Here is a 24,492-nt window from a genome sequence, read left to right as displayed (position 1 = left end):
AATCGTGAAATAAAAATTATATATTTTTATTATAAGCTTATAAAGAAATGGGGGATAAATAAAAATAGGTTGTTCTCAGTAAACAAAATCTCTGATTTTAAAATACAAGAATGATTCATCCGATATTATTGCAAAAAAGATCACTTATTAATTCATGATGCGTCTTAGGTTTCTGTCTGCCAACATTATATATCTACATATATATATATATGTATATATACATACTTACATATACGAAACGTGACCTGTGCGAATATCCATTTTGAAGGACCTGTACAAAATGCTCGGTGGAGCTTGACTCGTATTCGCGAGTTTATTAAATAGTAAGGATCATTCTCGCGCATACCTTTCCTTTAGGAGATCTCGATTTATTTCTCGTTTTTCTTACCAGCATCCCCGACGGAACAGGAATGCTCGTCGATTTAAACAGCCGGGTGCAATCTTAATTAGAATTTTTCAGGGGGATTTATGTCTCAATCGCATTCCCAGCGCGCCTTCACGATTGAAATGTGTCGGCGAGATGAAACTGATTGATACCAGAGGATAACTATTTTAATCGTTTGCTCATCGCCGTTGACACCGAATGAAGATTCGATGAAACATTATTCACTAAAAACGCATTGATCTTCTAATCTTGTTGCTGAAGAGGCTATGTCACCCACAATTTTTCTTGGTTGTCAACGTAGATAAATCGAAGATCTATTAATCTTCCAATTTTGAAAGCTCCATTCACTCTTCTTTTATTGTGAGCCGCTCAGTTTCGCCCATGACATTCTATCCTCCACGTGGACAAGATCGCCGATGTTGATACAAGCAGGTCTGATAAGAACGAGGCGGGACAATCGCCACGCGCGGCTTGAAGAACAAATCCTTTCAAGCCTTAAAGGCAGATCCTGTCCCAGCGTGCTCGGACAAATCGCCTTCCGAGAGAGATCGCGCGCGGTATCCTCGTGATGCCGCGTCACACGAATGACACGACGTAAATGTCGATGTATGACCGTGGAGGCTCACGAGAAAGGTACGTTCGACATGAAGATTAATAAAAGGGATTGCGTCGCGCGAGCATCTCGCTCGAGCTACTCGATGATCACCTCCGTTCGAAGGGCGAGGTGAACGATCTTATCTTTCAGCAGCCATTATATTGTTAAATTCATTATGTCATATTATATTTTTTGAGTTTTTTAATTTGAGTTACCTTTAATCACTTTTAATCATTTCTATAGGTCGTCATTGTTTCTACTCAATGTTATGTTACAGGTACGTTTATTTCAGTGCTGGAATTTACTTGTAAATTTCAGTCGATTTTCAGCTTGTTTTTTTATCCCAACTCAAGCTGAAAATTGGCTAAAAGTTACAAATAAATCTTAGCACTGTTTATTCTATGCATTTAGGCTGTGGCCTACCACAAATTTGATTTTTAATTATTTAAGCTCCTTCTAGTAAACATTTGGTAGGTGACTTAACTTGTTAGGTTACATCTCGGTTTTGACGATTTGACTTAAAATAGGCCGCCTGTTTGATAAACGCATGTTATTTGACCTAAAGACTTAGGTACTAATTTTTTAAGGCTTACTAAGAAAACTAATTTTCTCGCTAAGATAAAAGTACAACAGCTTATGAAGGCGTAACCTGAAACAGCGCTGAGTCCGCAAAAATACTTTAGAGTACTTATGATTAGGGTTGCCAGGTGCCCGGGATTTCCGGAAAGAGCCCGGAATTCGTCGGCCGACTTCATGTCGAATAATTAAAGTTTTATGTTCTTGAAATGCATAATTGTAACAAAAACTCAGAAAAAAATATATTTTTAAGTCACTTCTCGTGAAACGTCGAGATATTTAAAGTAAAGATTTATATAACGAAATTATGTAATTTACGCTCTTACGAGCATGTTACACATGTGCTTTATGCGTTCTGGTATCATTGGTATACCTTCATTTAAATTAAAGTAATTTTTATATTTTTAAAAGTAGAAAGAGACGAATATAAAACATTAGGATGTATAGTACCCTGGAAAGTTTTTTTTTTCTAAATAATATCAGAAAAAAACTTTCAAAATACTTCCTAGTTTTCAAATCGCCTTTTTATCTTAAAAAAAAATTTCAGTTTAAAGCATTAGAAAATGATCACAATTTATGTACGTCACAGTTTATATGGTACTATTAATTGATACGAGATTTAATTCAAATGTTTCAATAATCTATTTATCGATTATTACCTCAGACGTCTCCTGAACATGTTCATTTTAGATATAAAATTCTATTCACATGCGGTGTAAACAGTTGATGCCTATAGACTTTCCTGAATGACGGTGTAAATCACGTTGCGCATATATACATATGTTATGTCTCCTGATGTGAACGTAGCCTGTAATTAAATTAATTAAAACAATTTAGCGCAAGAGATGTTATTAAATTTGACTCAGTCGTTTAATTTAATATTTAATTCAGTTTATTACATTTACACTTATAAGAGAACCTCTTTTAAAGTGTTAAATTACAAATCTGAATGGGTCAATTGACATTTTGGTACACATGAAATAAATAACAAAATGTTATTTAAGTCAAAGGATACCTCGATATCTAGCAGCGTAGACGCCGTGGAAAAATGTAAAACGCCGTTCCGTACGCGTTAATTATTCATGCGAGATTACGAAAAATGATAAGGACACGTAGTATACCAAGGCTGCTGCAGCGGAGGCGTTCATTCTGGGCCTCGTGGCACTGAATGAGTGGAAATTACGCAAAGCGCGCGCGGTATTGCTAGGGTACTTGCTTTGATATACCGCACAATATCTGCGGGCGTGTCGGTTGTTTCGACGTTATCCGCTTGTTGCGTGTACCCGCGAAACCGATGGTTCGATGCCACTCGACACGTGACTGATAAGCGGCTGTAACACCTGTCCGAGGGAACGTAGTAGCTTCTGTGTTGCAGCATCGAAATTGGCGATCCCTACGGTTCTTAAATTTTCAAGAGAGAGTCAGTCCCGTGTGTTTTTTCCCGCGACTGTTAGATAAGTGAAACTCCAGCGTAATCTAATTTTGATAAGCGCGGAAATAAAAGTAGGTATATTTCCCAATAGAATAAGAAACTTCTGTTCAATTACGTTCTCGCGCAAGCAACAGTTTTAAATTTAAACTTTATTTCTCTCTCTCTCTCTCTCTCTCTCTCTCTTCTTATGACTTTCTGCTTCAGTCGTTACGACGCTACCAGGAAAAAGAACCGGACCAATTCGAATAAGGAATTAAGTAGCGCGCGAGAAGTCGATGACGATCAGTGAGTCGCTCGAATTCTCGAGTCTTCGCGTCGTTATAAAATGTCAAAAGCGAGAGCGCAAATCTTGCTCGAAAATTCTCAAGTGAAAAGGGCGCGGCTACCGTATAAGTAAAAAGTGCTTAATTATACGAACGATAAAAGTCTGGCTGATTGCACATTCCAGAATCGAATAGTCACTCTCGCTCGCGATCGCGAGATTGCGGCTTTTCGAGACGTAGCTGGGAAGATCATAAGGAATGCGTCGCGTAACGATCAACGTAATTCGTTTCAAGGACCGTGTATACTGGTGAGATAAAAATGAATTGCAACGAATAAAACCGCTGGCAATTCGCGAAAATTGTAAATCACGACTTTTTGGAGCGGCGATGGCAAATGTCAGGGTTGAACGAATGGTTTTGAAGTCAACTATCGTCGTGTCAAGATAGAGGGGCACACAGATTTATTGAGTCTTTGTTCTTTATAAAAAAAGTTAACGTAAGAAAAACATAATAAAATAAATATTTAATAATAATACATAAAATATAAAAACATTAAAAAAATTTTAAATATAGAAATATAAAATAAATGTTTTTCATTTTATAATAGAAAAGATGAAATATCGATATTGTTTTATGTATTTTTTCTTAAAAAAAAAAAAAACCCAGAATAAACTGATGCAAGAAAATTTTACATTGTAAAGATAATTTATTGCAAACTTTTTGTATTTATTACGTATGTAATAAATCGTAATTCAAGTAATGTTTAATAAATAAGTTAACTAAATTCAAGTAATATGTTTAATAAATAAGTTAACATTTTTCAAAAATTTTTTTAATTCTTAAAAAGAAGAAATTAAAAAGAAATTTATATTTTTTACTTAAAAAACATTTTTTATATATCTTGAAGTTTGATTTTCATACTTTTATATTTAGCAACAATTATTAGAATTGTTTTTAATTTAAAAAGCATGCAATACGATAACACAATTTTACTGCGAAACGAAACGACTATGGTCAATTTCAGCGAATTGTTATGCAAACAGTTAGCAATTCTTTGCGATTTGTCGTTTTTTCTTATTGTGCTTCTCTTAATAAATCCACTCACGTATTTACGATCTGGTGATAATTGTAAAAGTCGAAAGTAGCCGATAGCGATCACAAAGGTCAACGCGTGGTTCAACATTGGACGCGTTTACATTACATTAAGGAAAGAAACGGGAAACATTTTATACGTAAACGGCCGCATCCGTACAACGAAGCTGTGAAGAATCCGATTTCCAAGAATATTGACACGTGCGCGTTGAAGCGCAACATGCGGTACTGCGCAATAATCTTTTGATTTCTACGATTCCTGAAAACGGCAAACTGTTATTGCCGTACTCTCTTTCAACACGATAACGATGTCGTAAATGCAACTTGAAAACTTCTCCTATGCACGGGTCAGCTCGGTTCAAAACGAATGAATTATCCATCTTACTCTCTCTCTCTCTATATATATATATATATACACACACACACAGAGAAAGAATCACTTCCTAAGAATGTTTGTTATCAATTTTGTAACAGATTCATAAGAAAGATATAATTTACTATAACGATAGGAACAGAAATATATTATCTAAAATTAAATAATATAATGCTTATATTTATTATATTTCTATCACTGTTGTAAATTATACTATATTTATTTAACAAACGATTTTGATAACAATCAGTACAATATAACGCGTTAATAAGTGTTTATATTTTATATATTCTACCTATTTTACTGTATATCTGTTAATTACTTTGCCTAATTTTCCTTCTTCTAAAAAACATTATATGTTTATATAATCAGCTTATAAGTAATATAAGTAATAACTTTTATATAAAGAATATATAAAGTTATAACTTATATATGTAAAATCTCTGTACAAGTTACAACTTATATATATTTTACATATATAAGTTATTATTTCATAAATTATTTGATAATACTTTATGCCAATTACTTTCTTACTCGATTAATATTAGTCTTATTCTTTCTATATTGTTAATATTTTATACGAGAATTACTTATAAATTATAAATAAGGATATTTATAATTTTTGAATTTATAAGAGAAAGAAAATATAGATAAAGCTTACTCAACAAACAAATAGAATAAAATAGATGAAATATATACGTATAAATACTTGCAATGCATTACAGTGATTGTTATCTCAAAATCGTTTATAAATATATACGCAGAATATATGTACATATAGATATAGAAACAGGTAAACACAAAATACATATATTCGTCGCGAAGAAATATACGCGCCGACCGTGTTAGGATTATCATTTGTAGGTGGAATTCAACAAGCGGCTTATCAACGACTAGACACGCGCGCATAAAGTATGCGCTTCCCGCGTGCATGCATTACCCTGACGTGCTATCTCGCTACGTGTCGTGGCGTTATGAATGGCGCGAGGAAATCGCTTCCACGACGCGACGCTACGCCGATGTAGCCGTAATCGACCTAGACATTGCGTCCCTACACGTACTTCAGGCGCAATGCGCTTTGCTCCACTTCGCGGAATCGCGATTGTACAATCGTTACGCGTCACGCGAGTCTATCGTTATTTCCGTAGAAGCGATATCAATTTATGACGATACTATATTTTTAATAACTGAGATTTTTCATGCACGAAGTGTCAGTCTGGTCGCCGGATGTTTTTTTAGTGGAGAAATCAGATCAACTTTCCTTTATTATGTCTACATGCGTATAACGTTTTAAATAAGTAATAATAATGTAACGCGCGCGCCTCTAAAAAGTCCCAACTGAGATGTTTCTGAAATAATACAGTTATAATGTACTGTCTTGTTTGGATATGCAATTAATTGATAAAAAATACTTCCGATTAATGAGCAATTGCAATTGCTTCATGCTTTGCTCTTTTCCTCCCCTTTTGCCCCCTTTCTCCCCCTTTGTCTTTCTGGTTTTTTGGAGAACACGGGCCGGATGTCCGATCAAGAAGCATACCGGAATCGATCCGGGCCGTTCATGTGCATGCGACGTGCGGAGGAGGGGGCGGGAGGTGGGGATCGATGAGCTGGAGAAGAGAAGAGGGAACGGATGATGAAGGAAGATAGAGAAAAAACCGTACGGAGTCTCCACTCCTGATTCATCCCAAGCATTTTTCCGAAGATGCACTGGTCAGAAGAAGAAGTGTATTGTGAAGAGAGGGCAGGGATGACCCCTTTCACTGCACCACGTTGGCACCGTCGCGTATATAAAGAGCCGAAGCGTCTTACGAAGAAGCACAAGTACTACCACCAACCCATCTGCATCTCAGGCAAAGCTCCTCTTCATCGTCTCGGTGCCCGTGTGACAGAGAGATTATGTATACTATTAAGGTAGGTAACGCGTATATTACTCGCAGAGTGCCGCGAGTTGGGTCCGGTATCGTTGTCGCGAGCGAGCCTTCCTTCGCGAGAATAGAGACGTAGAGAGTGCAAAAGAGGAGAGAAAGGCAAAGAGAGAGAGAGAGAGAGAGAGAGAGAACATGAGGGAACTTTTGCCTCGAAAATTTCAACTCATCCATCTTACACGAAAATGCGTCCGCGAGGCGACGTTAGGTAACGACGAATGTCAGGTCCCTCGGGTGAGGAGACGTCCTGCAGTCATGAGATTAGTTTAAGTCGCGACGTGTGTGTGTGTGTGTGTGTGTGTGTCAGACTAGACTAGATGCCTTCGAACTCACGCGCGATTTGTCGACGGCGATATGGGATGACATTTTGACGAGACGTCCAAGAGTTACGCAAATCTCATTGCACATCTTTCACGTTATGTATTTGTATATATAATTGACGGCGCTCCGTCGAGATATCGTTTTACAATCGGGTTAAGTCTGGCCGCGATAAACTATCAATTACTAATTAATTGGACGCTATAACATAGCTAAGTTTAAAAATGTTGCGCGTATCTTGTAACTTGTATCTCTCAGGGAAAAGAAATTGGTTTTCAGGGCAATAGATAAAGACAGATATTGAGTATTATGATATATACGGTATATATGAGAGAATATATCTCTTGTCTTCTAGTTAAAGCTTGATATCTGCTTAAAAAAATTTGCAACAGTTCAAAAAGATGCTTAACAATCGAATGTTCTACATAGCTAAATTTAAAAATGTTGCACGTCGTATTTCATAACGTATATCGCTCAGGATAAAAAATTGAATGACGCATTCATACGCTATTTCCGAGGTGATAAGAGAAAACAGATATCGCGTATTATTGATACGAGAAAAGTATCTCTTGTCTTCTCGTTAAAACTTGATATCTGCTTATAAAGTGTTGCAATAGTTCAATAAGGTGCTTAAAAATTGTCAGCGTTTTCTCTCTTAAGTGACTTTTTTTTGCTCTACGTATAAATGCATGTCTTCTTTCAACGTTTTTGAAGCAAATCATAATGCACGGTCAGTAATTCGTAATCTGAAAGACGTCACGGACGATTAGAGTGATGAGATTTTATTTCGCGTTGCGCGCGAATCGCAAGCTTATCGGTAATGAAGAACGTTAAATCGCCCTTTTAGCGTATTATTATATAAGAAAGAGACACCACCGTGTTTCCCACTTTTTTTCCTTTTCGCATCTCGCCCGTGCTTGTCGCGCTCGGAGGAATAAATTTAAACGATCCACCCCTCGGCTCGCGCATCCGATATCAGCGGAATTTTTCACGAGGAGTCGTTCGCGGAAACGAACCGATAAACTTTGCGCGACTTCGGCAATTTTTCCGGCTCCGCGCGCTCTCGTATATATATTAGTAAATATGAAATACGCCGTGTGCGCTATCAAGTAAATCGTATCGCGCACGAGGACAGATCGTGCGTCGGGGAGAGAAAAATTTCTTAAAACCCGGGGATCGCTGTATCGCAAATTCAAAAATGCGCCGTGCGTCTCATATAAGTTACATTTCAGAAAACGCGTGCGTCTTTTCCTTTCTTCCTCTTTCTTCTCATCATCTCTCTCTCTCTCTCTCTCTTTCTTTTTCGCGCGTCGCTACTGGAATATTATTACCTCTCCAGTTTGAAGATATAGAATTTTGTTACAGAGAGAAGTTTCAAAATTCAATACAACATTTCTACGCTCGAGAATGGAGGCAAAAGCGGAAATACGTTTTTACGAATTTGCGCTCGATCGAAGTGCAAATCATATTCTTATCTTGCATTTAACGCTTAAGTCCAATTTTGTCTGACGGGATCATATGACGTGTGAAAACGTTTAAAATTGGAATCAGACGGTCGAATTTAGTCTGATATGATCTAATAATTGGTGATAATGGGAGTCGGTATTCTCCTCGTAATTTTGCATACATTAAGCCGATTGAATTAAATAGCGTACGTTATAAAAGATTTATTTAAAATAAGAAAGTAGATAAAAACATATTCGTCATATCGCGATTATGTCATCTCATTATGCCACTTGCCGCGCTTACGTCTCCTTATGTACGTTTCTTCATCCTTTTGCAACGTTCGCCATTGCTTCTTTGCCGTCTAATTCGCGATTCCATGTTATTTCTGATGATTCTGTCTTATGCTGTAATAACTTTAATGTTCCCAATAGCCACCTCTACATTACTTATTCTTTACAATGTTTCAAAATGCATGTATCATTATTAAATTGACGTTTAATGAAATTTGTACCCGTAATATTACCACAGCTCTATAATTTATGATTGCAGTTCAAATCCGACAAATCAAATCAACGCACGGTTTGTAAAACTGAGAAATGTACTTAGAAACGTTAAAATTGTAAAAAAAATTACGGAATATTATTAAGCACTAAAATCCGTTTCTCTTGACCGAATATAAGTTTCTCTCTCTTATTTGACTTGAAAGGATTGCTTCGTAACACTGTAAACTGTAAGACTGCACCGGCTATCGTCAAGCGACGCAACAATAATTCACCAGCCATTTACATATATAATGAATTTGACTTATCTTTCACGAAGTGTGATGCAATATGTGGCGCACGCATGCCGAATAAATGCAGAATTTTATTGTGAATATAATTGCATTGTAACAAATGGGACACTTGACAAACGTTACGTCACACAACGCCTCCTTGGCGACACCTTTTTCTTCACAAATGATAATTGCCGGCGTATTCTTGGAGTTTCGGTACGCGTATGTACATTACGGTCTGTGCCGTCAAGAAAAAGAAATGACTCGGCAGCTACTGGCACGGTGCGTTATTGGTTAATCATGATTGCTTTAATGGTTAGTACGTTATAAGATTTGTATAAAACAGTATTTTGCGTTTTTAAATTTGCATTAAAATGTATGTTTAGTGAATGCAATATTCAATGAATGTAATAACTAAAATATATTATCTTAATAATATAAACAAAAGAAATAGAAAATTGTATTGTTTGGATGCATAAAAATATTTGTATATAATCGATAAATTTCTTCTAAGATCATAAACATTCATTGACGTGCAGTATTTTTTTTTTTATTTAAAACAGAACGTTATTATATATGTACTTTTCAATTATAATCTTTAAAAAACACTTTTTTTTTATAAATAAGACGTTTAAAAGATATCTTCCCGTACATATATAAATTCTTTTGCACTCATTGGATATGTTTTATATTCGTTGTAAATTATAAAATTTTCCAGAGCGACTAGTAAAAAAAAAATTCGAAGATTACATTTAACACGATACTTTGAGATTTCCAGTTGCATATGCTATAACAGTTACGTGCGTAAATGGTGTGGAGATTTTTCAAGGCGGATACGCATTTAATACGTTATGCAGCGGAAGCGCATATCCGTATAATCTCGCATAGTGTGGAGAACGTCATTGAATCGGATTTCTCAATGTCAGCTCACCGAGTAAAGGCATATCGATTTCCGCGGTAATCTTCAATGAAGGCAGCGCGCCGCAGAAAAATCACCGTCTCATATCTCGCTAATCATATTTCATTACCATCGCGTAACACAATCGGCTATACCGCGAGATTATTTTCAAATTACAGCACCATCCGCGCTATACGAATGCTTACGAAAGGCAAATCCTGATTACTGTCGTTACTACGTAACCAAGCACACTGTAAAGATCAACATTGTTAGCAATCTCGAATATACCGTCCTGGAGGCAAACGCGAAATTCCGATCTGCTCTTCGATTTTCAAATAAAATTCAAGCATATATTTATACGAAATTTTCACAGACGTGAGTGGAAAGTTTGAGAGGCGTTTTTGCCCCTCGAATCTGTCTCGTCAATGAAAAAGGTTCGAACGGAATTCTATTTACAGCTGCGTTAGAGAACCTTCTTGGAAAGTACTCGATTTTCATCTTGAATTCGCTTCGTACATGATATACATAACTTCGACGTTTGCTATCGAATGATAAACGACATCGAGAGAACGGCTATCGATCTCGTAAACGATCTTGTCGTTAAACGCTTAAATCGGCTGACGAGGCACTCAACGTCGGACGCGCATTTCGAACGAGCGTGCATTTCTTGCGCGATTCTTGCGACTTTATGCCAGAAGGCAAGAAGCTGCCTTCGTTCCCCTCCCGTTTTCATAATTCGCCGCGTTATTGCACGTTGCACATAAACCAAAGTGCTTCAACACAACGACGTCGTCGTTGCACGATAATTCTCGCCGCGTCTTGCTTTTAACCACGGAGATTTTCCGCGCATACTGTCGTTTTCCTGATCGCTTAATAACGATGCCGATCAATTAGCATTTCAGATTCGTTTGCTGAGATAATCATTACGTGAGCACGAGGCGTGAAACAATCCAGCGGCATTCGCGCAACCGGTCGAAAAGAGAGGAAAAAATAGAGAAGATGATCTTGCTCGAGCCTCTCAGCGCCTCGGGATGCATCGTAACGATCATTAACAACGTCGACCTTCTGCCTCCCTCGAAATTACGTGTATTGAGAGGCAATTAGCAGTTCTCCGGTTGGCCGGTTAACGGGAAAGCAAATGTCGATTCTCGATATAAGCACGTTTGCATAAGTAGTTTTCTCGACGAAAGTTCGTGGCCGCAAAAGCAGACTCATTCCCCTGTATACTCGTCGAAAGTATCGATCTTCCTCAATTGGGGGATGGAGAATATGAAAGGATTATAAGCTTTATTTTACGAAACTCCTGGATAGCGGTTTTAATTATCCTTTCGAGATACTTGCAGAAGACCCTAATCTCAAATTCAATCGTGATTTCCCTCAAAGACGGGCAAAAAAAGGGGATCGATTATAACTTCGTAGATTTGAACGAACAGTCTTTGGATAGAACGTTATAAAAATTGTGGTGGTTGAGAGATGGATTGATAGCCTTTCCCCCTGCTTATATTACGTTCGCGAATGCATCGGTAATTTTCTATCGCTTGCGATTAACGCGAGCAATGCTGCACGAAAATCATGGTCCATTGTAAATTGCACATGACAGCTTCGTTAAATCCAACGAGCTTTGCTCTTTAATCGCTCGTTGCTCGATTAACGGGAAATCAATCGAAACGATCCCCGTGATGCGCGTTTCATCGCGTGACATTCGCGTGTTTAAATTGAAATTCAAAAATCTGGCTTGTGCGGCCGAAATCCGCAGAGCTAACTATTATTAATTGGAATTAACTGGGCAAGTTCGAAATTAGCGAATCCGCTTCGAACGCTGGAAAAACGATATCCCTAGCGTGCAAAACGATTATAGTTTGCTTCATTATATTTCCTCATAAATTGATTATTTTACACATATATGTAAAAGCAATGAATCAGACGTATTTAGAATAAAATTACATACAGAATTATTATTCTAACTTGTAACTTTGATCGTAGTTGGAACTTCTTCTTACTTAGTTAAATGTACATGTTTTAACAATAAATTTCAGAATAAGATAAACAATATAAATATCGCTTTTAACCAAGGAAGAACAAACTCCAATTATAACCGAAGTTTGAAATTGGAATAATAATTCATATATGTATAAATTTTATTTTAAGTACATTTTATGTTAGATAATTTATTGCTTTTATATGTTTTTATCATATTTTAACAAGAAGTTTTGTAAAATGATATTTTTTAATGATAAATTTGGTAGTTCTTGTCAAAATATAAGTTCTCTATTTTATATTGTTACAGTTATATAATAATATAAGCATTATATTTTTAAACAATTTTATATAAGAATATCGTTATACATGCAATTCTTTAATCGTAAATTTTTAAATTATATAAATTCTGTTTTACTTTTTTAACAAGTAAAGCATCAGAAGAGCAGCGAACAAATTAAAACCCGTTGACATTTGTAACACGATATAATTTTGCACATTTTTAAATGTTTTAACAAGGAGTTTTTTGTATTGTAACATTTCAATCATAGATTTAGCAATTAAATTTATCACTTCTTGTCCAAATGTACGTATTCTATTTTATATTATTACAGTTATACTATAAGTATTCCATTTTAAAGTTTTTAGAACGCTTAGACAATCTTGCGTAAAAATACTGTAATACATGCATTTTTTAATCGTGAATTTTTTAATTATAAATTTCGTTTTACTTTTCAATGAGTGAAGCATTAAAAAAGCGACGAACAAATTGAAACCCGTTGACATTTGTAACACGATGATTTCTGCTCTTCACTCCCCACTCTCCCTCCCCCGCGGTTGGATTGAAGCCTGATGAAGTTCGTGAATGAAATTATACGTTCACTCCGCGTTCATGAGAAAAACGGGCGCGTTGCTCGGCACCACTTTCGTCCTGTCATTACATACCGTATTTCATAATGTCATTTGAAACTGATGTAACCGTGCCGTGCAGTTTCTAAGCATTATCGTCCTTAGTTGCCCTTTGCAACCGTGCCTCGCACACGTATACAACACGTGCGAGTGCACGGTTGACCCAGTTCACGTTGTACTTTCACGAATTCTATGAATATTCGAGCAAGCCGAAAGGTTTGGCGATGTTGAGCACCGCCACGCTATTGTCCGCAGGATTGTCGCCGCGGATCGTCCCCGTGTATTCTCACAATACGCGTAAACTGGAAAACACGTCGGGATTCGACCTCGACTATCGTCGATCATTTTCGTGCCCAGGAAATTGGAAGGGACCCGCAAAAGATTTCACTACTAATAATCATATCGCTGGAAATTATGTGCTCCGCGTTGAACGTTATAATCGAACGGGTTACATTTTTTTTTCAATTCTATCGTTTCTTACAAAAATCCCATGGTCTCCATTGCGGCGCGTCATGATTGGGGAACCGTGCGGGGATTACTCGTCCAACGCGATAATAAAACCACGCGCCTCGCACGTTTACGCTCCGGTCAGTATTGGGACATTAAAGTGACATTACGCGCGCAGCGTGGTAACAGCAGCTAGATTTTCCACGCTCACGAAATACGAGTTGAAATTCCGTGAGTTCTAGCTGTGAATTTCGTAGCATCACTTTATCTCGCTTATATACAGCTGCAAATGCGATTTTTTTTAATTCTAAAAATAAAATATCCTATTCTAGAATTAAATAATTTTCATTTCACATATTTGTAATATCTATTATTGATGCAGTATTATTTATATTTCACATCGATATATGAAATGATTGTTGACAGGTGTTGGTGGCGGTCGTACTTTGTACGACAGGCACATTGAGCGCACCCCAAAGAGTACCACCAGGTGGCTCGGAAAAAGATGCGGTAATTACATCTCAGCAGCTCGAAGTCAACTTCGACGGCAACTATGTCAACAAGTAAGTTATGATATTACTTGTTACATTCTTGATACATACTTTAATGCTACTTTAATAGGGGAAAGTTGTCGAAGGCGTTGCTTAAATCATATCTCATTATTTTATATATTACTTGACATATAGGCAATATATTTAATAATAAAGTTACAAAATAAATGATAAATGAGTAATATAGAAAAAAATTTAACAAATTACATCTTATTTTGTGCTTGCTATGGAAATACTTCAAAAAATCAGATACCCTTGCTTAATGTTAATTTTTGATTAATTTGTGCAGCTATATGATAATGTAATTATATTATTTTATTTTAAATTTGCATGTTTCCAGAAAAGAAAAAATTTTAAATTGGCTAATGACAAATGACAGTTAAACAGCTGTTTGTCCATGAGTCACCACGTATGATCACTAACATTATCTACGTATGACTTATGAAGACAGACAGCTATTTAATCATAATGTGTAATTAGCTAATTTTAAACCTTTATATCTTAAACACTACTGTTTGAAAGTAGAAATGGCAAATACTTTTATAACTTATTTTTTTGAGAACTTTCTTACAATATACAATTTAAACGTCCAGTTATCTAAATTGTACTTTTTTTTGCAGCACGTTATAAAAAACCATAGAGAAACTTATAACAAATTTATTTATTATTAGAAAAAGATTAAATAATAGGTACCTGAAACATCAAGCTACAAAATGTTCATTTGAGTTCATAAATCAATACCAAATGTAAAATATTAATATATAATAAAGAATTACTTGAGTAGTGCGCATTCCATAACTCTCCCTTAATTCTCCGTTTATAAGAAAAATCGTGCTATCATCGACGAAATCGCCGTCATTAGTGAATCAGTGACTTCGCGAAAAATTCTTTTGTAACGTAAACATTCCGCGCTACCCACGCAAATATTCATATCCTTTTCGCCTACCGATCACATACGAGGAAGACAATCGATACGGAGATGGTAGACAGGTACCTCCATACATCAGATATCTGATGACACCAGTTTATCGGCGCGCTGCCAATTGTTGCCCACGACAATCTACCTTCTGCATAACTTCATTGTTATGCGCGAGTGGGAGTATTCGCTACTGTGCCGAGGACTCATCTCCTTCGATCGTTTCTCTTTTTCGTACCATCTAATACCATCCGAGGCCGCATGACGCCTCTTGAATCTGCATGCGAATTGTGAATGCATTCATCAATCGATCGCTGAAACGATCGCCGATGACAGCAGAATTTGGTTTGTTCTCGTCCATCACTCTAATTGAGCTGTCAAACTATGAACTGTATTCGCAGAGTATCTTGTTTCAGCAGTAAAGATATACATTTTGATAGATCATTTAAATTACTAAAGTTATGTTTTATTATATTAAATAATAAAATTTTATGTATTATTTTTTAATAATAATTACTTAATTTTTTTATATACATTATTACTATTATTATTATAAACTTTTTTTTAGTACATTTTTTATTTGTATTCAAATATTTAATGTGCAATAAAGTACTTAATTTTATTACTGTTTTATTATTACTATGTTTATATTTTTTTATATTAAATTTTATAGATTTATTATTTAACTTTAAAATTTTATGTAACTACACACAAATAATCAAGAATCTTAGATTTATGTTTCTACATATTTTGTTTGTGTTGCTTCTTAAATTTTATTTTTTATTCCTTTAAAATTTTTTCTTACATATACGCGTACTTGTTAGTACCGCATAAAAAGTTATAAAGAGTTATACTGAAAAAAGTAGACCAATTAATGCGAGAAAGTAAATACGTACAAACCGCAGTTGAATCTAATAAGTTAAATTTATCAAAGTTCTCAGGTTTTACAGCAATGACATTCACATACATTATTATATACAACAAACGCTATTATTACCATCAATAGACATCGGAAACGAACAGCTGCTATTTGATGTGCTAATATCATCACAAGTGATTTAAATACTTCGAGAACAAAATTTGGACAGACCCTCTGAAAAAAAGATCGCACATTAGCTTAAATAACGGAAAGATAATAACGAGATTCGCGAACAGCTGATGTGAACGGAAGAGATTGTATAATAAATAAACTTGTTCCAGAGAATGTTCTTTTTAATAACACGATTTTACCGCTGCTTACTTACATAATTTCCAGTTTAATTAAAAATATTTGTTTGTTGTTTATTATTATGTCACACGATCATTTATCCCGCAGCTTTGAGACGAGCAATGGGATCAGCCATCAGGAATCGGGCCAGCCAAAACAAGTGGAACAAGAGACGCCAGTAGTCTCGCAGGGTGCGGATAAGTACACAGCACCGGACGGCCAACAGGTCAGCATCAATTGGATAGCGGACGAGAATGGTTTCCAAGTGCAGGGCTCCCACATCCCCACGGCGCCGCCCATTCCGCCGGAAATCCTAAGGGCGCTGGAATGGAACGCCGCTCACCCCGAGGAAGACGACGGCGGTCAGCGACCACCAGGAAGAGGTGAGAATTGTCGTACCGTTAAATAATGAAAACTCTTGAAACTCGTGTTTGCGTCGCAGTGTCCGAATTACGCGATCGACACAAAAAAGACACTTTGAGATTTGTAAACGTTAAATGAAATTTTTTTTTCTTAACATCTGACCACGATTTAATGTGACACTAAACGGCTAAATGGAATTTTTCTCAATTTCAAAAGCAAAAATAAACATATAAACTTTTTGTTTAATGTGAGAAATATGCGAAATTGCGAAACATGCTCGCACGAGGTCAATGTACAAGATTTATCGCGAGCTCGAGAATACAATTAGGGGAGATTAATAATCAAGTGTGCGACTTCAAAAGGCACAGTGTTTGAAACAGCGTTTCTACCCCCCGAGGGATATCACTCGCGTGACCGCATCGCGCCGTACGGCAGAAATGAAGTTTCTTTGTGTCTCAACCGGAGGTTTAATTAATTTCGTAATTGGAAGAAGCGCCTTCGTCTAAAGTGGACGGTTAAACAGGGCGGTTTTTCTTTTTCGTTTCGCTCGCTAAAATTCCGCCGTGCGATTCTTCTGCGTAAAGAGAAACGGCTGACCGAAATAACCGAATTACCGCACGACGGAAGACACATGACTTCCGGGGGATAAGCCGGATGGCAAAAAAGTCGCAGCAGATTCCGCCGTGAAATTGATTTATGTCGGACGATTCCGATCGTCGTTTCTCTCGCGACCCGTTTTGATCAAGCAGCCATTTAAATTTCCCTGTGCGTTAAGCAACGCCTCGTCCTCTGTGTTTCCGACAAACAGCTGAGGGAAGAGTAGGGGTAAATCAGTTTACTCAATCGCAGTTTGGCGGCCGGCAGTAGCTCACCGAGACTCGCTGCGGCATCGTTTAATTCACTTTGGTCCTGAACTCGAAATTGAAATTGGCCCGAATACGGACGCACCGGTGAACCGAAAATATCTTTGTGGCGACCGTGTACTGGGAACGAAAACAATTTCGGCGCACGTTAACCGCTTTTACGGAGTAAAATCTGGTTATTTCGCTTACGGGGGCATACGTACTGTTGAAGACTTCTATATTTCCTTGATAAATGAAAGTTCCGAACTTCATATATGAAGAAACGAATCCTCTCTTGAGGATAGCGTAAAGTTACTATAGTCGCAACAAAGAAAGTCCCTGCGAGCGTCCCTGTAACGTAAACCTAAATTTCATTCCGCGGGTATCATTGTCTATTTGTCTTAAAACTACGATATATAAAAACAACACTTAAAAAGAAAGTAGTAAGAAGTAAGCAATAAATGAATCAGCATTTTGGATTTATTAGCGTTTACGTTATTGCTTTGCATTTTCTATTGTGATTGTATCCATTTATTTTATTTCCGTATACATTTTATTATGTTACATTTTTCTGTGTTCAAGGGACTTTCCATTTTATCTTGTGTTTTTATTAATTTCTTTTGAAGATATTTTAATTTTATGTTGCCGATTTAATTTACCAAAATACTCGGTTTTTATTATTATTTTACTGTCACGATTTCTTTGTCTACACATGCACAGAGTACACATAATAAGGCGTCTTTCGGTAATTGTGTTATTACTGGCTACCGTATACTGCCAACTCTCTGTAACGCTACGTTAAATATTTCAGGCATCGTTCCTCACACAGTCTCCCTTCTCTGTTGCAGGTTAATCAGCCCAACTTTACCTCAAACGTGACCTGATTCCGAGCCAGCTTGCCATGGACAGAACCGACCCCGAGCTTTCGAAACGCAAACACAAATAAAAATAAATATAGTGTGGTATATTAATTAATCTAGGATACAAACGTAACACGAAGACAAGGCATGAGACACCGGTCTATAATAAGCTATGTACTCCCGAGATGATTCTTTATCTTACCTTGTATAGATGAAAAATAAAGCGCACTGTTCAGCAGTTCACCGAGGCAGAGAGATGCCCCGTGCCCAGATGCACGCGCGCCGTCTCCGCACGCAAGAAACGAGAACGACACGCGCGTGCGAACCATTTACGCGTGCGTCCGAACGTTAATAGTATATATGTATACTTAACTTGTGATTTTTGTATATAAATAAAAGCGTTTTGCCCAAGTTGGAAATATCTTATTGTAACTATCGTTGCTTCCCTTGTTTCCCCCACTTTATCCACTGCTATCCTCTTTCTTCCGAAAAGATTAATAATAATAAAATTAATAATATTACTTGCTATTTTAATAATAATATAACAATTAATTTTTTTTGCTAAACCGAAATCAATTACATTTCTATAAATGTTACATATTACTTTTTGTATCTATTAGCAGACTGCGATAACATTTGAATTTGAATTACTTTCTATAACTACGTCTTTCTTACAATCTTGTATTAGAACTTTTCCTATGGATTTATTTTCTTTCTCTTATCGTATGTATAGTAATATCGTAGAGAAACTTTGAGAGAGAAAATGGCGCAAGCGCGCTCTTGCTTTGAAATGATTCTTGAACCACTTTCAATCGCGCAAACTATTTTCTGGCTCTTTATTTTTTACGAGAACGTGCGTTCTCCAACGCGCGTCCTCCAATGAGGACGCTCGTTTTCCAGTCTGTTATTTAGATATCGGGCCTTTAGAATTGCGTGCGAGCGGATAATTTTACGAGGAGAAGTTCTCGCGTTTTACAAACGATATGCTTCATATTGGCCGTAAAACGACATAAGTACAAGCGAATGCTAAATAATAGCCAGTGTGCGAGCGCGCGCGCGCTTTTACGGCATAAAAATGTTTCCTTTTCATGCCGCTGGCTCTCGCCACAGAAAGGTTAAAAACTGCAAGTACGTCTTCGGCATCGCGCCGTTATTATGCAATTTTGCCTCGTGCAGATTTTCAATCTGCCCATCCTCCGGAGTAAATGTTACATCGTCGGGCGCAAGTAAGTCTGGCATACCTGCCAACGAACCTCACTTCAACAATGAGTGTTAAATAAAAAAATTAATAACTTGAATCGAGGTACTATTATATCGCAGTGAGTGTCACGGGAAAACTTCGGTTTTAACGACTCTTCCACGAAATACATATCACTACGATGCGTATCCTGTTACGGGTATCAGGTACATTTATGGCAACTGACAAGGTAATTCAATAGTGAGTAATGAAACTGCATTACGCAAGCGATCGAAGAAAACCACTAAAATGAAATGTCCAGTAAACGTGACATAATTCTTTCTGTGTAATAACACATCGCATTTACCTACACCATTTCGATAATAAATAGCTTTCGATTATCTCGCTTTCGTCGAGGCTTTCGTCAAGCTCTTGTGTGTTTTTCGTCGTAATTCAAATGTGTGCTGCGCACATTTGCATAATTAAACGTTTATTCAAAAATCAAATAGATTTCAAATATTACAATTACATTGTTTTAAATGTTTAACATTGCAAATCGTTTTTATCATTGCGGAAGATAATCCTTTTATAAGATAAATTCATTTCAAAGAATAAACGATTAATGATATATTCGATATCTTTCATTAGAATTAGAATCGGTTATCGATTAAAATTGAGAATTGATGAGCAACTTTAAAGTAGTTTTCCAAATATATACTTTGCTATTTCAATGATCTATGTGAAATTTACATACTTGTCTGAAAAAGTTTCTATAAACGTTAAAATTAATTAAGCTTTAACACCTGAATCTTTTTTTGGATTATAGCATTTTTAGAAAGGAAAAACGAAAAATCAAAGGAAAAATATGAATTGATTTTAAAATAGTATTTTTGAAAACAGCGCTTGATAGTTTTGTATAATAAAATAAATATGTGAAAAATATATCTCAATAAATGCAAATAAATTTTTAAGAGACTTAGCGGCATATATCACTTAACGCTTAATAAAAGACGCGGTTATAAAAGGATATAAATGACCACAAGAAAGCTAGATGTGCACGAAAATTGCAACAAAAGAACTATAGGGATAAACGAGCTAACGACCCATCGTACGTCGCAACTGTCGGGCGTTAACGATAAAAAATCATCCGAGTGCAATGCACATCGATCGCGAAAGGAATCCCGAGGAAAAACGAGTGGGTATACAACGTACGTTTCAAAGGTTAAAACACTACGTGCATTTGCAACGTACTTGAACTCCGTGTCTATTTATGCATCTTTGTATGGAAACTCTCTTAAACAACTGCGGTGTGTTTAACTTTGTTTAATTCTTATTTAAAAATTATAAAATATTTAAGAAAATTTTGGACAATTTACGCTATAATATTACGTACAAGATTCCGCTCACGTGCTGTTTGCAATGTCTATCCTTGCTCATCGCAAAAAATAATCGTCGCGTTTAAAACGTTAGTGATAAATCAATGATAACGAGATAAATTAAGAGCGATGAAAACGCAGCGACAGAAGAGCAGAACTTCTGATTTCGGGGATCGTGATATAAACGGATATAAAAGCTTACGGGTATAATAAAAGAGTTTCCTTTGCGGTATGCATCGGTCTATAATAAAGGTTCGAACCGGTATCATCGTGGCATTTGAAGTAATACGCCGATAGCACAGGGCACTGCTATCTATAAAAGGAGGACGCAGTGGATAAACGCTCGTCAGTAGTACCGTGCACGCAATATCTGAAAAACGAAGCAGTTGAGGTAAGAGTCTCGCAGAATCGCTTGTCAGTCAAATCTCAAACGCTGTACTACAACCGTCGTTCTTTTATAGTATAATTCAATAAGCTTCAACAAATTTCAAAATTATTTGGACTTCTCATTTACCGTTGAATTACACAGCTCTATATACACAGCTCTTTTACATGAAAATTCTATATGCTGGATAAATACTGAATAAATGAAATTCGTAAATCTCCGTAGGTCACAAAGGGAAAATTTATAATTCTCGTGTTTCATTTCTAGTATTGCGTTTATAAATTCTTTTTATTACTTAATAAATTTTGTTGCTTGGAAAGCAATGTAGATCAAAGGTTGTAGTAGAAATTTTAATATCTACAAATTTTTATAAATCACAAACAAAGCAAATGAACGGTCAGTAATCAGACGTTAGACGAATTTCTAATCTATTTTCGTTCATATCCAGGATGAATCCGCAAGTAATTATCTTGATGAGCCTGGCGGCGGTAATATCAGCGGCAAATGAGCCGATAGCCATAGTCAGGCAGGAACAGGACATCAGCCCGGACGGTAGCTATTTTCTGAAATGGGAGAGCGCCAACGGGATTACCTTCGAGGAGCAGGGCGTTCAGAAGAATTCTGGCCAGAAGGACAAGGAAGCTGAGGAGGTACACGGCAAAGCGTCGTGGACCGCGCCCGACGGACAGAGAATTAATCTCGACTGGCAAGCAGACGAGAATGGCGCTGTTTTCCAAGGAGCGCATCTACCGACTCCGCCACCCCCGCCGGCAATTCCGCCTGCCATCCAGCGAGCCCTCGACTGGATAGCCGCTCATCCCTACCAGGAGGAGAGAAACAAAGTGTAACTGATGCAGTTCTTGCTACAGACAACGTTGAAGATTCATACTTCACTTGCATATGTTTAGCTTGACATCGAATGTAAAAAGATAAGTTTGTATAAAAATGTTATATGCCGAAGGAATATGTGATTTAATTCCCAATTTCTCATCAACCGCACCTTTGTCGTATAATAAAATTACGTTGTTTTAAGTGTACCCTCAACGTGCGGATCAATTACTATAATTGTGATATCAAATCGTGTTTAGGATAAATGCGATATTGAAAGATTTGTTTAGGGAGATATACTCAGTTATAAAATCGACAAAGTATTAATAACAATTGTAATATGTATTATGAGATCATTAAGACATAAACGCTATTAATTACATTAAAACATATCGTGTTGTCATGTTTACTTCAGTCGCAATCCCGTTTAGCTATAATTTAAACGATTCTATCAATCTGATTAACGACAGACAGATATGCAGAGAAAGAGAGAGACAGAGTTATTTGTTTAAGAGTAGAAAATTTTGTAATAAGTTAATAAAAACCTAAAAATATTCATTTATATTTAACAACATATAAGTATACAAATTCATGAATGTAAATTTATTCAATGACCTCGAATGTGTGTAAAAATAACTATTACAACATCGTGAAAAAATTCTAATTCTATAATCGGGTATTTATTTTTAGCTTATTGTCAGTGAAAGGATCTTTTTAATTAATAGTAAATTACTGCCTCGTAACAACACTTTTTTTTAAACATTGGAAGGAAAGTAAATATTTGTTCTTTCGAGACGCGTACGGCAGCTTTCTTCGCCTACTTTGTTAAAGAATTGGCAAAAATTCCGAGAGTCGCTACTTGACGTGAGACTAGCAAATTCACTTAAGTTAAATGTGGACAGACGGCTAAGCGATAATAGAAAAATCGGGGTCAAAAATGGTCATGGCGGCGAAGGAGAAAGACAAATTGTTATATAAGCGAATGATAGCGAGAGTTCTTGCTGCCGACTAACATCGTTTTCTTGATGCCTGATTGTGAGATAATTCGGCGAGACAGTTCGAGCAACAGGGCAATTACGTTAATGGTAAAATGCGAATTGGTTTTCATATTTGTATATTCTCTTTCATTAAGTTCTTACACGTTCTTGGTAATCTAATTGGTTTTTATATATATTTCCAATAATTTGATAATGTTATACAAAAGCGAATTAAATTAATAATCGATTCAAGAAGAAATTCGGAAAGTGCTATGCAATATATCTCTATATAGTTTAATATAAAATTATTTAACGAATACAATATAAACAGTTTATACTGTATTATGCATATATGTTATCACACAGCATTTATGCATTAATTGGTGTTCCGCACTGTTACTCGCCAAAATTAAATATGTAAATATAAATAGATTAATTACTCTCCTTCTCCAGCCTTTCTGTTTTTCTGTTCTCTTTTCACTTTATTTTATCCAGTTCTTTTTTTTTTACATTTAAAATGATTATAGTTGTCAAAGTGAACATACGCATAAACAAACACAGATTGCTCATTCTGCGGAAATATTCACGTACACCAATTATAATGTTAAATTGTTTACAGAGGCGCGTATATATGTATATATGTATTTCGCCCGTACGCCACCGCGTTTAATTTGATAATTAATACCAAGCGGTCGCTTCATAATTCAGTTATAAATTCCGCGAATCATGTTTCTTGATTGCGGTAGCAATTTCGATTCGACGGCACGATCATAATCGGTATTTGTTGAATCGTGAGTGCAAATAAGACTGCGATAGATGGAATTAATCGAGGCCGGATAATCGAATTTATGGTACTATTAATAAACATTATGAGTCGCCGGCGATATCACGCCGATGTATCGCCGATACACGCATCCTAATGCGCATTCAGATTAATATTTTGACAAATGCGAAATTGTTATAATATTTATGAATTATAGAAGTACCGGTAGCACGCCAGCAGTTACGTTTCATGCTATACAAGTATACTACGTGACATATATACCGGAAGAGACACGTTTTGGCACACTTTCTCTAACCGCGGATAATAAAGCTTCGTGCTGTAAGAAGAATGCAGTTATGCCGACAGAATAGTAAGTCAACAATTAAATAATTTTCTTGAAGCAATTTAAACGTGCAACAATTTTAACTTAAGAACATTTACGTAAGATCTATCTTTTTATACAAGATCTCTTTGTTTGGATTTGATCACACGATATTGTTCCTTTACTGCAAAAATGACAAAAAATGTAATTTTCGAATTATTATGATAAATGAAATAAGTAAAGAGTATTTTATAAATTATCAAAGATAAACTAATTTAATTTCAAAATACAAAAATACATATATACAGGACATATAAGAGTCAAAAAAAAATATTATGTGTCTATTTTAAAAAATTATTAATAAAAAGATTAAATAATATTATAGGCCTACATGTTTCAGGTTTTATATCAAGCCCTCTTCAGATACAAAAATATTATTATGCAAAAATTATAACTAAAAAGTTGTTGATTTTTGAGAAATACAGATGAATGTTAAAACAGAAACACGGAAATT

At 36.1% G+C, this 24,492-nt stretch overlaps 2 protein-coding genes across 4 annotated transcripts; both read left to right on the top strand.

Moving 5' to 3' along the window:
* The first annotated feature begins 6,361 nt into the window (after nt 1-6,361).
* On the top strand, nt 6,362-18,562 carry CPR14 (cuticular protein 14). Of its 3 annotated transcripts, XM_018543293.1 has the most exons (4): nt 6,475-6,630; nt 13,838-13,974; nt 16,194-16,468; nt 18,139-18,562. In XM_018543293.1, exons 1-4 carry the CDS (start codon nt 6,616-6,618, stop codon nt 18,141-18,143), a joined length of 432 nt encoding a protein of 143 aa, XP_018398795.1. In that variant the 5' UTR covers nt 6,475-6,615; the 3' UTR covers nt 18,144-18,562. The 3 variants fall into 3 exon arrangements, with proteins under 3 accessions (XP_018398781.1, XP_018398795.1, XP_018398787.1); XM_018543279.1 differs by lacking the exon at nt 18,139-18,562 and having other exon boundaries at nt 6,362-6,630; nt 16,194-16,494; XM_018543285.1 differs by lacking the exons at nt 6,475-6,630; nt 18,139-18,562 and adding an exon at nt 9,466-9,495 and having other exon boundaries at nt 16,194-16,494.
* Nucleotides 18,563-21,537: 2,975 nt separating this feature from the next.
* Nucleotides 21,538-21,936, top strand: LOC108776513 (endocuticle structural glycoprotein SgAbd-8). The gene has a single exon (XM_018543161.1). The coding sequence runs from the start codon at nt 21,538-21,540 to the stop codon at nt 21,934-21,936; it is 399 nt and encodes a 132-aa protein (XP_018398663.1).
* The last annotated feature ends 2,556 nt before the right edge of the window (nt 21,937-24,492 follow it).

The sequence above is a fragment of the Cyphomyrmex costatus genome, unplaced genomic scaffold (genome assembly GCF_001594065.2).
Source record: "Cyphomyrmex costatus isolate MS0001 unplaced genomic scaffold, Ccosl1.0 scaffold112, whole genome shotgun sequence".
NCBI lineage: Eukaryota > Metazoa > Arthropoda > Insecta > Hymenoptera > Formicidae > Cyphomyrmex > Cyphomyrmex costatus.
Note: the sequence above shows the minus strand (reverse complement) of the source record. Positions and strands in the feature narration are given on the sequence as shown.